This window comes from Gracilinanus agilis, chromosome 3 (genome assembly GCF_016433145.1).
Source record: "Gracilinanus agilis isolate LMUSP501 chromosome 3, AgileGrace, whole genome shotgun sequence".
Taxonomy (NCBI): Eukaryota; Metazoa; Chordata; class Mammalia; order Didelphimorphia; family Didelphidae; genus Gracilinanus; species Gracilinanus agilis.
In genome coordinates, this window is record NC_058132.1 from 216969873 (window position 1) to 216983296 (window position 13424).

The 13424-nt window shown below is 36.0% G+C and overlaps 1 protein-coding gene across 1 annotated transcript in view; it reads left to right on the forward strand.

The window, feature by feature from the left end:
- Positions 1 to 13193, forward strand: part of GTF3C3 (general transcription factor IIIC subunit 3) — a 38037-nt gene extending 24844 nt beyond the window's left edge. Inside the window, exons 12-18 of the mRNA XM_044666437.1 lie at positions 1116 to 1217; positions 6115 to 6250; positions 6799 to 7036; positions 8499 to 8689; positions 10135 to 10259; positions 11252 to 11404; positions 11948 to 13193. Of these exons, the coding sequence (XP_044522372.1) occupies positions 1116 to 1217; positions 6115 to 6250; positions 6799 to 7036; positions 8499 to 8689; positions 10135 to 10259; positions 11252 to 11404; positions 11948 to 12070 (1068 nt within the window). The 3' untranslated portion in view covers positions 12071 to 13193. The remainder of the gene's footprint in view (positions 1 to 1115; positions 1218 to 6114; positions 6251 to 6798; positions 7037 to 8498; positions 8690 to 10134; positions 10260 to 11251; positions 11405 to 11947) is intronic.
- The last annotated feature ends 231 nt before the right edge of the window (positions 13194 to 13424 follow it).

Sequence of the window (13424 nt, forward strand, 5' to 3'; positions counted from 1 at the left end):
CTCCTATCACTCTATCCACTGTACTACCTAGTTGCCCTTGAGGCATATGTAATTTATACTAAAGTATACTGTAAATGAATCTATGATTCTATTGGATTAATACTCTATCTACCAGTTTCTCCTCAGACTGCTGCATGATTTGAGACAAAAAAGAAATTATCATCTGGTGGCTATCTGGTCATGAGCCTCTCTGAATTTCACTTTTTTTCTTTGAAAATCACCAGTCTTTGAATTTTTCTAGCTTATAGGGGCAACTTTTTCTTCTGGATTAGCATGAGAAGAAATACAGGTAATTTAAAAAAAGAAAGAGAATACCTAAATTAACCTCAGTGGAAGGATGTGTGCTTTATTAATATTACTAAAAGCTGGGGCAGGAGGTAGAGACCTGAAAAAAGTAGAAAAGACAGGAAATATTAAGTTATGGAGTAATTTTCAAGCATAAAGGATGAATTTCACATCAGAATCTTTCCCCATAGCCATGAATTCTCTGACCTTCCTAATTTTATGAATATTTCTTTCAGTATGTCACTTATCTGAATCATTATTAACTTGAAAACACAACATTGGTGACAAAGTTGTAAAAAAGATTACTTAAGCAGATGTTTGTATGATAGGATAGATACGGAGTTGATCGCTGTGTTAGACCTAGAAGGTTTACCTCCATGCCATAATGAAGCATATTCAAGAATATATTTTATATCCGTATATAAAAAAAGGCAATGTAATTTAAATTCAGAAGTTAGACTTGAATACATTAAATTTAGTATATTCTTGGAAAATGAAATTAAAGCTTAGATTTAAACTATTTATCTGTATTCAATTATATCTCAATGAAAACAGTTCCCAGAATATTTGTTATGATTTATTGATTATTCTAATGGAGGGCATCACACAAAACAACCATGCATATATATGACATGTAGTGTTCCTGGAATATGATCTCAGAGGGAAGAGAGTGAGGAGATTGGGAAAGAACTCCGATAGAAGGTGGGATTTGAGCTGAATCTTAAAAACCTGCAATTTATGAACCAAACATTTTAAATGTAAGTTTTAAAATTGATTTCCTTCATTTGCAAATGGAGGGTCATCAAACTCTTATTTTCTTATTTACTTAGGAACTGAAGTTACTACTGCATCGTTCTACACTGCTGTACTCACAAGGCAAAATGTATGGATATGTGGATACCTTGCTTACCATGTTAGCAATGCTTTTAAAAGTAAGTAATCAAAAGGATGGAAAGTATAGAGAAGCAGATTAAAAAAAATTTTTTTTCTCAATTACATGTCATAACAAATTTTCAAACAAGTTTTTCTAAGTTATATGATTGAACTTATCTCCCTCCCTCCCTTCCCTTCACCCTGCTCGTGCTGGCAGGCAATTCAATCTGGGTTATATACATATAATCATGTAAAACATACTTCCATATTGTTCATTTTTGTAAGTGAGTAGTAATCTTATAAAACCAAAACCCCAAAACATAAACCCAAATAAACAAGTGAAAAATTATATGCATTCATCTGCATTCTGACTCCAACATTTCTCTCTCTGGAGATGGATAGCACTTTTTGTCATAAGTCCCTCAGAGACTTATGAGAAAGAATGCTATTCACATTGAGAGAAAGAATTGTGGGAGTAGAAACATAGAAGAAAAACATGACATCACTTATTTATATGGGTATATGATTTAGAGTTTTGGTTTTTAAAGATTGCTCTGTTGCAAAAATGAATAATATGGAAATAGGTATCAAGTGATAACATTTATATAACCCAGTGGAATTGCTCAGCTTCAGGAGGAGGCAGGGAAGAGGGGAAGAGAAAGAAAATGAATCATGTAAACATGGAAAAATATTTTAAAAATTAAAATTTAAAAAACTCCTGCTCAATTGTTTAAAAAAAGTTTCTCAGAATTGCCCTGGATCTTTGTATTGCCGATAATAGCCAAGTCTATCATAGTTGATCATTCTACAATATTGCTGTTACTTTGTAGATATTTTCCTGGTATTGCTTATTTCACTCTGCATCAGTCTATGGAGGTCTTTTAGGGAAGCAGATTTTGACTCAATAGGATGAATGAATTTAAAAAATATTTAGGTGTTAATTCTGCCAGGCTTAGGATACAAGTACCAAAAGAGTTGTCAAAAGACAGCCCTTGCTCTCCAGGATCTTATGCTTTAAAGACAATACATCAAGGAATCATGGCCAAATCAAGGGTGTTTCATCTGTCAGGTTACAAAAATGGTGAGTGGAATAAGTCAGTCAATAAGCATTTTATTAAGTGCTTGCTATGTGCCAGACACTATGCAAATGCATAAGGGATACACAAAAAGGTAAAATATAGTCCTTGTCCTCAAAAAGTTCACAGTCTAATAGAGGAGGTGACATGAAAACAACTGTGTGCAAACAAGCTGTATATAAATTGAAGATAACAAGAAAGGCACTAGAATTAAAAGGGATCAGGAAAGGCTTTTCATAAGATGAGTTGAGATTCTAGATGGGACTTTAAAGAAGCCAGGGAAGCCAGGAGGCAGAGATGAGATTGGAGAGAATTCCAGGCATGGGAAACAGCCAAGGAAAATGCATGGAGTCAAGAGATGAGTGTCTTTTGTAAGGAACAACAAGGAGGACATTGTCATATCAGTACTGGGGAGTAAATAAGGTGTAAGAAGACTGCAAAGGTAGATGGGGGCCAGGTTGTAAAGGGATTGGAATACCAAAGAAAGGGGGGAGGGAATACATATATATGTGTGTATATACATATATATGTGTGTATATACATATATATGTGTGTATATATATATATATATATATATATGTATATTTTTTTTAAACCTTTATCTTCTGTCTTAGAATCAAGACTGTATATTAGTTCCAAGGCAAAAGAGTGGTTAAGGATTAAGTGACTTGTCCAACACACAATTAGATAGTGTCTGAGGCCAGATTTGAATCTGGGGCCTCCCATATCCAGCCCTGGTTCTCAATTCACTGAACCACCCAGCTGTCCCTGAGGAATTTATATTTGACCCTATAGGTGATAGATATCCACTGGATTTTATTGCATATAGTATGACATGGTCACATAGGTATTTTGACAGCTGAGTGGAGAATAGATTGGAGGGAGGAGAAAATTGAGGCAGGGAGAACTTATATAACATTATTGCAACAGTTTAAGCATGAGTCTATTGTAATGTCAGAGAAAAGAAAGGATCATAAGCCAGAAATGTTGTGAAAGTAGAGTTGCAGCCCATGGCAACAGGGTGCAGGTGGGAGACCTGGGTACTGTGAAGACAGTGGTGCCTTTGGCATGAATAGGTAAGTTTGGAAGGGGGAGAATTTGAAGGGAAAGTTAATGTGTTCAGTTTTGAGCATGTTTAATTTATTATGTCTACAATATACCCAATTTGAGATTATCTAATAGACAGATGGGCATGAGTCTGAAAGTCAGGGCTAGATAGATATGAGAATCATCAGTATAGACATGATAATTCCATGGGAACTAACGAGACCACCAATAGAATAGTATAGAGAGAGAAGAGAAGACCCAGAGCAGAGCCCTGGGAGACACAGAGAATAGGCATTACCTGTATGGAGATCTGGAGAAAGAATACTCAGACAGGTAGAAGTACCAGGATAGAGCAGGGTTATGGACACATAAGGAAGGAAAAGATTATTAAGGAAAAGATGGTAATTTGAAAGTGTTAAGGGCTTTAGGTAGATCAGTGATCTCTAACCTATTGCAGGAGTTATATTCCAGACACCCCCGCAATAGGTGAAAATCCGCAAAGTAGCCGGAGATCAAGCAGATTGATGCTATAGTCACTGAGCCAGTCAGTGCCCAGGATATAGAACACAGCACTGATGAGGGGCACCCATGGGTCTCCATCTGTTGGTTAGGAGTTAGTTTAACTCCTACCCCAGCAAAGTCATCTCTGTCTCAAGTCAGCTTGGCTTTCCTGAGGGGACAGAAGGGGTGGCCTGAGGCCAAAGGGATGGAGCCGGCTGGCCGTCTAGCATGAAAGGACTATCATGGCAGCCGAGCCTCTTCAGCTCCTGGCTAGCTAGGGCCCCTCTGTCCCTGGGCCCCACTTCTAGGGGCCTTGCCCAGCATCCCCAGTATCCTTGGAAGTGTCCTGTCAATGTTGTGGTGTGTTTTCGAGAACTCATTGGCTTCTTGCTCCTGCCACCCTGCTCTGGCCTGTTCTTCTCTTCTTTCAGTGTGACTCCCCTGTGTACTAGGCCCTGTCCCCTCTGGCTTCTCTGCTCGCAACACTCCTGCCCACCCACATTTCAGCCTAGTCCTGCCTCTCCCAGGCTCCCACCCCAGCACCTGTTCCATCCCCCTCTTCTCCCTCTGTAGGCAGTCTCCCAGATCGGGTGAGCCCCTGCTAGGATCCCTCCACCCTTTGTTCTTGCCCGTGCCCGGCTGTGTGTGCATGGGCCTCATTCCTCCTCATGCAAACACACTTCTGAGCCCTAGCTTCCCGCTCTCCCACCCCAAAAATGGAGGATTGAACTCCAGGTGCTAGGGCTACAGGCCTCGGTCCTCCCGTCAGTGTTCTGTCCACTGAGACCACCTTCCTGCCTCTGAGCTCATCCCCATCCCAGAGGTTTGTATAAAAAGGCATTTGCCCTCTGGTGCTTCTGGGTCCTGTTACTTAGTCCTGCCGTCCAGAACACCTTGCCTGGGCTCAGCTGCTCTCTTGGTTGGGCTTTGGATAGAGAGGGAGTTGCTGTTGGATTTTTCATTCAATAAACTGGTGGTTTCTTACCAGGAAAAAACAAATTCCACAATATAGCAAAAACTCCATGATACAGAATTAGATTAAAAACAAAAACAATGAAGCCATGATAAGTGAATCGTGATATAGTGGGGGACGATTGTACTGAGAATAGACTGGAAGGAGATAATTAGTAATTTTGGAGAGAGTAGTTTTGATTGAATGATGAGGTAAAATAGACTTTAGAAAGGTAAGAAAAGGGTAAAAAGAAAAGAAGTGGAGGTACTTATTACAGATGGTCTTCTCAAAGAGTCTAGCTACAAAAGGTAGAAAGATGGGGGAATGGGTAGATCAAATGAGAGTTGTTGAGAATTGGGGAGAAATGAGCTTATTTGTAGGCTGTCGGTAAGGAGAGTTTTGAAGGATAAATGAGAGAGTGGGAATGATAGAGGTGGTAATATAAATCTACTAGAGAAGACATGCCTTTTCCAGGAATGGTAGTGTTAATTTGATTTTTATTTTCCAGAGCAAGAAGTAGAGAAGAGGTGGGATATAACAGTACAGGAAGATGGCTAGAGTACAATGTACCGGATCTGGGACATGTTAGATATGGTGGTCTATTACCAATAAAGACATGACCCATTTCAGGAAGAGTCCAAGTTGTGGTGGAGGGTAGAGTTGTGACTGTGGTAATGGAAGAACTTAGTAATTAGAGTTATTTAAAAATAGAATGAATGCCTTGTGAGGTAGTGAGTTTGTTTACTAGAGGAATCAGGGTTTTAGAATTGATAAGGATTTTCAGATTGTATGGAACAACCCTCTTGTTTTGTAGATGAAGAAACTAAGGCCCAGAGAAGGCTACATAAGTGCTAAGATCCAGAATTCAAACCATGGTCTTAGGACTCTAAAACAATGTTCTTTCCATATTCTAAATAGTAAATATGTAAAATATATTTTAAAATGTTAAGAAATTAATAATAAATGTAGTAAATCTATCCATATTGGCAGACCCAATTCAATAAATTTTTGTTAGTACATAGAAAAATCAGAATGGTGTTAGGCACTTAATCCCATAAATGATTTTAATACCATCAATTATTAGCCCCATAAAACCTTATAGATCCACCTTCCCTACTGCCTTAGGAGCCTGAACCACATAACATAAATTAATATTCTTTTCTGTCCTGAAATCAGATCACGATCTAGATTGTGTAGGGATTGTTCATAGAAGTAGAAGCTCTTTATTTGTTTCTGTAGTAGTAAAGCCAGTTGCAGTTTTGATGCTGGCTTGTTTTTAAAGTATAAAACTCCTTTTTTTATACTTAGATAGGTTAAGCTCTGATGTGATAAAAAAAAAAACAAAAAAAACCTCAAGTTGTTTGTTACCTTTAATTTTAGGTAGCAATGAATAGAGCCCAGGTGTGTTTGATATCCAGTTCCAAGTCTGGAGAAAGACATCTGTACCTTATTAAAGTATCAAGGGACAAGATATCAGACAACAATGACCAAGAGACAGCAAACTGTGATGCAAAAGGTAATTAATTTCATTTGTTCATGTAACTTTTCTAAAATAAAAAATTTTCATGTGTTTAGAATCTGGCATGAGTCTGCATAATTGCTATAATAAAATAATTTCCTTTTTTTTTTAATAAGAAGTCAATTTGGAGAAAGTCATTTGTAGTCATTCTAAGTATAAATTCATTTGGAGAAGTGTCTCCCCCCAGTATACAATACATATATTTACTTATATTTTTCTATAATATATTTATGTTTTCTGATGGAATTTAAGATGTTTGACGGCAGAGACTATTTAGTTTTTGTCTTTTTGTTCCTGGAGTCTAGTATGGTCTTTGGTACATAGTAGACACTTAATAAAATGGTTATTGATTGACCCGGGGCTTTGGTACATTTGGTACCTTTAGGTTTGCCTTGAAACATGACTTTTCTTATTAATATTTTTTCTTTTATTAATCCTAATAATTTTTTTTATTAATTTTTAAATTAATCCATTAAATCCTCTATTAATCCCATTTTTCTCTTGGAAAGAGTATCCTAAACTGATTTATAATGCTATCATTTTAGCCATATTTGCTGTACTCACAAGTGTCCTGACAAAAGATGACTGGTGGAACCTGCTATTGAAGGCTATCTATTCCTTGTGTGACCTCTCCCGATTTCAAGAGGCTGAGCTCTTGGTGGATTCTTCACTGGAGTATTACTCATTTTATGATGATAGGCAGAAACGCAAAGAGCTTGAATACTTTGGTCTTTCAGCTGCGATTCTTGACAAAAACTTCAGAAAAGCATACAACTACATCAGGTGAGGTCCCACTGCAAATATTTATAGTCTTTGTTGTTCAAAATTGCTTGCTTCTTTTGCTCCTACTTTCATTGCTTATGGGCAGCTAACAGCACAGTGGATTAGCTCATTAGGGCTGGAGTTAGGAAGACTTGAGTTCAAATTCGGACTCTGTCACAATAAATCTGTGCTAATGAGAGACCGAGGCACAAAATGTCTAAGCTTATGTATTTATTGGAAAGACTAGTGATTATCAGTAATAGGGGTCAGCAGTCTCCCAGTAACCAGAGACCCTTTACATAGTTAGAATAGCTGCTTTTTAAATACAATTTAGTGGTTATGTAAGATCCAGAAACGCCCCCCAAACTAAGATTGTGATTAGTTCTTTTTTACACTACCTGATCATGAGTCTTCACCCATCATGGTGACCAGAAAACACAAATTAGGCCAACATCCTTTTTCTCTCCCAGATCAGGGGACTTTCTAGAGTTCATGGTCTATAGAATGAGCCTTCCTTCCCGTTGGCACATTCTCCAGAGGTCTCTTAACTACCACTCTCTGTCCTGCAGAATCCAGCACTAAGAAAAGCCTTATGGCCAGGTTGAATCATCCTTCAACTGTCTTTCTTATCTCTCTCAATTGGCATCTTGTTTTGCTCTCTTATTAAGGGTTGGCGTTAGATCTATACAAAAATACTCTAAGCTTGGTTACTATGACAAAGCGTGATGTTTATAATAGTTAATGTTTTGAAGAACAGAGCTCTTAATTATGAATCAGTAATCAGTTTCATAGACAGTGACTGGCTGTATGACCCTGGGCAAGTCATTTAACCTTCAGCCTCAGTTTCCTTATCTATAAAATGAGGATAATAGCATTTATATCCCAAGATTGTGTGAGGATCAAATGAGATAATATTTGTAAAAAATGCTTAGACCAGTGCCTGACACATAGTGAACACTACATAAATGCTAGCTTTTGTCAATATCATCTTCATCATCATCATCATTCATCATTATTATTACTTACCTTCCAGGATTGTTGTGAGAATCAAATAAGGTAATAGCTGTAAAACCCTTAGCACAATGCCTGGCAAATAGCAAGCACTATATATATGTTAGCTGCTATTACTGTTTTACCTTTATTTGTGGATTGGCAAGGGATAAAAGGTAACTAAACTTAAACGAGTTTGTTTTGTTTCTTTGCATTGAAGTTTATGTTTATTTGAAAGGTACTCTCGTTGTTGTAGAAAAATTAATTCCTATGTCATTCTCTAGGAAAGAGCTTTCACTGAAAATATTTTGCTCAAAAGTTTTCAATAACCTGCTTTTCCTGATGGTGATATTTATAGTATTGCATTGTGAATATACTACTGACTGTAGTAATTGATTGGACAGCAATTAATTGATTGTACAGCAGAAGGATGATTGTGTTGTGTTTTTTTTTTAAGTTATTGCTTACTTTCCTTTTTTTGCTTTAATTTTAGGATTATGCTCATGGAAAATGTGAATAAACCTCAGCTGTGGAACATCTTTAATCAAGTTACTATGCATTCCCAAGATGTACGACACCATCGTTTTTGTCTTAGATTAATGCTCAAAAACCCAGATAATCATGCTCTGTGTGTCTTAAATGGACACAATGCATTTGTATCTGGTAGTTTCAAGCATGCTCTTGGTAAGTGAATGTTAGCATTCAAATGAAATTAAAATATCTAGTTCATATCTAAGAGGGAAAATATTTTCATTTCGTATAAATTGTTGTGGATAAAAGACATTTGTGATTCTAGTTCTGATTTGTAGGCATATAAATGGTTTAGCATTTTAAAAAATCAAAATAATTTTAGTCCTGCTGTGCTTTGAAAAAATGTACAATTATGTGGCAATATAGAGAATTGTCATTAAAAATAGTATTATTTTATCAAAAATTAAAGCTGATTAATTGTTCTTAAGCCTTTGCATTATGGCTTCCAACTTCATTACTCAACTGAAACTGCTTTCTCTAAGATAATAACAGTCTTTTAATGTTAAATCCTATGACTTTTTCTGTAATCCTCATTCTTCTTTACAATTTTTGATAGTGCCAGTCTTCCCTCTTTCTGGACATTTTTTCCCTTTGACTTCTGTGACTTTGCTTCTTGATTTTCTTCTATCTCTTTAAATGTTCCTTCCCAAACTCATTCCTTGGGTTATCATCATGATCACATTCACTGAAATATAGGATGTCTACAACATTTCTCTCAGTAACTTCTTCAATTCTCATGGGTTTAGCTGTTATTTCTATGCAGATGACTATATAACTAGCCTTGTTCTCCCCTGTGAATTCTAGTTTTTTCTTGCTAACTGCCTTCCGGACCTTTCCACTTGGATGTCCTGATGACAGATCAAATACGTCATAGCCCAGATAGAATGCATCACCTTCCCCCACACTCAAACTTCACTCTCTCTTAAGGACATTTATCTAATCATCCAGGTTGCTAACATGAGAATCATTCTTGACCCTTACTTTCCCCTTACACTAGATCCAGTTTATTGTTATCCAGATCTCATCTATTCCTACTTGATAGTATATCTTGCCTTCATCCTTTTCCTACTTTCTTTTCACATGATTGCCAGTCTAATTTAGGATGACAACCCCTAGTGAACTCCACTCCCTGGAGTCCCCCAATATTAGTATTGTATATCTTTTTAAATCACTTGGAATCTACTCATCTGTGTAATGTGTGTATTACACAGAGAGTAGTAATAGTAATCTACTAATCTGTGCATGTTGTATCTCCCACTAGATTCCTGGAAGTCAGGAACTTTTGATTTATTGTCTCTGTCTCCCTAGCACCTAGCAGAGACTTTTTTTTTTTAAACCCTTGTACTTCGGTGTATTGTCTCATAGGTGGAAGAGTGGTAAGGGTGGGCAATGGGGGTCAAGTGACTTGCCCAGGGTCACACAGCTGGGAAGTGGCTGAGGCCGGGTTTGAACCTAGGACCTCCTGTCTCTAGGCCTGGCTCTCACTCCACTGAGCTACCCAGCTGCCCCCCAGAGACTTTTAATACATGTTTTTTGAATTAAATTTGTGAAAATATTTCTCATGAGGCCATTTCAAATCATGCTTTTTTTTTTTTTAGGTCAATATGTACAGGCTTTTCGCACCCATCCAGATGAACCTCTCTATAGCCTCTGTATAGGATTAACATTTATTCACATGGCTTCTCAGAAGTATGTGTTAAGAAGACATGCCCTGATTGTACAGGTAATTCCTTTGATTTCTTTTTATTTGGATTTTTAGATCTTTAGATGCCTCTGACATTCACTGTGTGCTCCTGAGCAAGTAATATAACCTTTGTGAGCCTTATTGTGTTCATATGTAAAAATGGGAATAATAATATTTCTACCAGTTTTTATCTCATAAGGTTGTTGGATTCTGTTCACATATGGATTCTTTTAGCATATATAATTATACATAATTTGCATATGGATTCTTTTTATTATATAAAAATATAGCTAATTTCTATTCTGTCCGATATAATACCTCTTTAATTGTAACTTATGTGAATACTGCAATATTTATTAATATTGATATTTTGAGGAGAATGTTTTAACAATTTCCTAACATTACATTTGGAAATATAATTAATTGTATTTCATATTTGGATTTTCAAGTTATTATTATTTTATGCTAAGAAAAGATATCTTTTACATTATCCATTTATGTGGAATAGTTGCTCCTTTAATATTTTTAGCTTTATGTAAAAAGTAAATATGAAAGATGAGCGAAAGAGAAAATGCATCTGAGAAGGAAGTAAATGATTTTGTTGCATATAGTATTGTGAAAATGGGTTAGTGCATTCTCCCAAAGAATATGCTTTTCTAGTAGTCATGCTTAAGAAGCTCTTCATAGGAAGTATGACGAAGGTAGGGTCCTGAGACATCACTTACCAAGTGGGACCTATTATCACCAGACAGTTTCATGTGCTCTAATGAGTTTTCTTCTAAGAGTAGACATTTACTAGTTGGTCACTATATTCTTCTTAAGTTACTAGTTTGAAAGGTTTGCCTCAGGCTCACAATGAGCAATCTAACTTGAAGCATAGATGATTTGTTCATGGAGGTTGGAGGCTTGATTGTGTCATTTAACTCTTAATTTCATGGATTTCATTGCAACCAGCTAAAATCCAATAGAATCATTTTGGAGGCTATTTGACTGTTCTTTATAAAATGTTGCCTCTTATTTATCTTTTGAAGGGATTTTCCTTTCTCAATCGGTACCTAAGTCTCCGTGGACCTTGCCAAGAATCATTTTATAACCTAGGACGTGGCCTTCACCAACTGGGACTGATGCATATTGCTATTCATTATTACCAAAAGGCCCTTGAGCTCCCTCCACTTGCATTAGAGGTACCATGTGTTTTCATTTCAAAACAATGTCTGGTTCCATTTTTGTTTAGATAAATTTAGTCAGCCAGATTTTATGGCACACTAAGTATGACATATTATAATTTATTTCATTGAAATAAATATTGAGATAGATCCACATCAAGGTCCACATTATTCATGGACCCTTGCAGGTGAGATTTAATGATATTCAAAATTAATAAATATGTAGTCTTTAATAGAAGTGCAAGTCCTTAATATAAGTTTGTGGTGACTGTATAAGACTCTAGAGGCCTTTGGTGCCTTGAATACTATTAAAAAGCCTATTTGATTATATAAACATTTAGTGGTTAGGAGAAATCTCTTTTTTTTTTTCTCTTTTTTTATCTCTTTTTGCTTTTTCTATATAAACTTTCAAATTAATATATACATTTTTTTAGTAATGTCTGAGTTTTACTAATTTTTAAAAAGTCATTTTCTAAAACTGTATTCTCCCTTGGGTTCTTCTTCCAGGTAGCAATACCAAATGTAATGGATTTTCCATGTTTTCCCCCTTTTTTTTCCCAGGGTATTGAAAGTGACCAGTTAGATTTACGAAGAGATATTGCATATAACTTGTCGCTCATTTACCAAAGCAGTGGAAATATGGGAATGGCTCGAAAACTATTATATACCTATGGCACTATATAAGTTATCTTGGCAAGAAATTGAAATTTTTGTGCAACTGCTGTGAACCATCATTTTACTTTATGATTCAGTGTGGATGACTTGGTCACCCGTAAGGAAATTATTATTTTGGCATTATTTAACATTAGGAAGTTCTTTTTATTATAAATAAGTGCAAATGTATGTATGTTTAAAAATGTCTGATATTGCTATTTGGAGTGTAACTGTTCTCATGTGGGTTCCTGTACACATCCTGGATTTTTAAACTTTTTTTCAGGCCCAATTTTAACCATCCTATAGTAAACCATGATAAAGTACTTCTCAACTGATTTTGAACCTGTACTGGGCAGTATTAAATATTGAGCCAGGACCATGTATTCGTCTGCTGTTTTTCCTGACTCCTCTTTAACGTCTGAGGTGCTATTCAAACACTTACTGTTTCTAAACATATTTTCTGAATGAAGGACTTGAGAAACCACAAGTGTATTTTTAAACATGTCTGTATCACACTGCAGTGTATATTGTGATTGTTGTCCAGGCAATTTGGTACTTTCTCTTTCACCTTTTTTGTTTTGACTCGTGGAGAAGCCAGATTTTCACATGTTCAGTAAATCAGTATTCTCTGGCTAAGGAAAGACTGTCCATAAGACAAAAATAACCAGCCGCTTTAGTCCCTTAGTGCAAAATTAATCAACAGGTTGTTTTGTTTTCTCAGTTCGATTGAATTTTTCACATTTCTGCTGCCCTTTATTGTCTTGTTAACTCTCTGTTATCAGGGTTATGGCTATTTTTTGAGGACAAATGGCACTCTGGCAAAGACTGGACCAATCCACCAAGTCTTATACTGGGGAAAGAGTAAATCATACCTGCTTTTCTTTTTGTGGCTTTGAGGAAGAACAACAAGGTGCTATTTCAAAGTCACTATAATGACCAGGGAAGCTGGGAAACTGGTTAAGGTTGAAGGCATTGGAATGTTTCATAGCTAGTACAAAAGATGAAATAAAAGGCCCAAAACCCTGACATAACTTGTGATCTTAAATATTACTTCTTGGGAAATCTTACCAATGCTTTACTGATATGTACTTAACTTTTCTAGTTTAGAAGCAGGACTTTTGTTTACTGAGTAAATGTGTCATACTTTGTAAAAAAAAATAAGTCAACTGAAATTTAATAAAACTTATTTTTTATAAAAAAAACTTAAGCTCATTTTTAATTGTTTTATTTAAAATCTGTAATATTCAATTAGAAAAGCTAATTATAGTTAATGTAGTAGGAATTAGTTTTTACATCTTGTATATGTACTACTATATTTTCACTGTGTTGGAAAACTCCAAAATCCCTTATTTAATATTTATAGCATTGATCTAAGACTATTAGT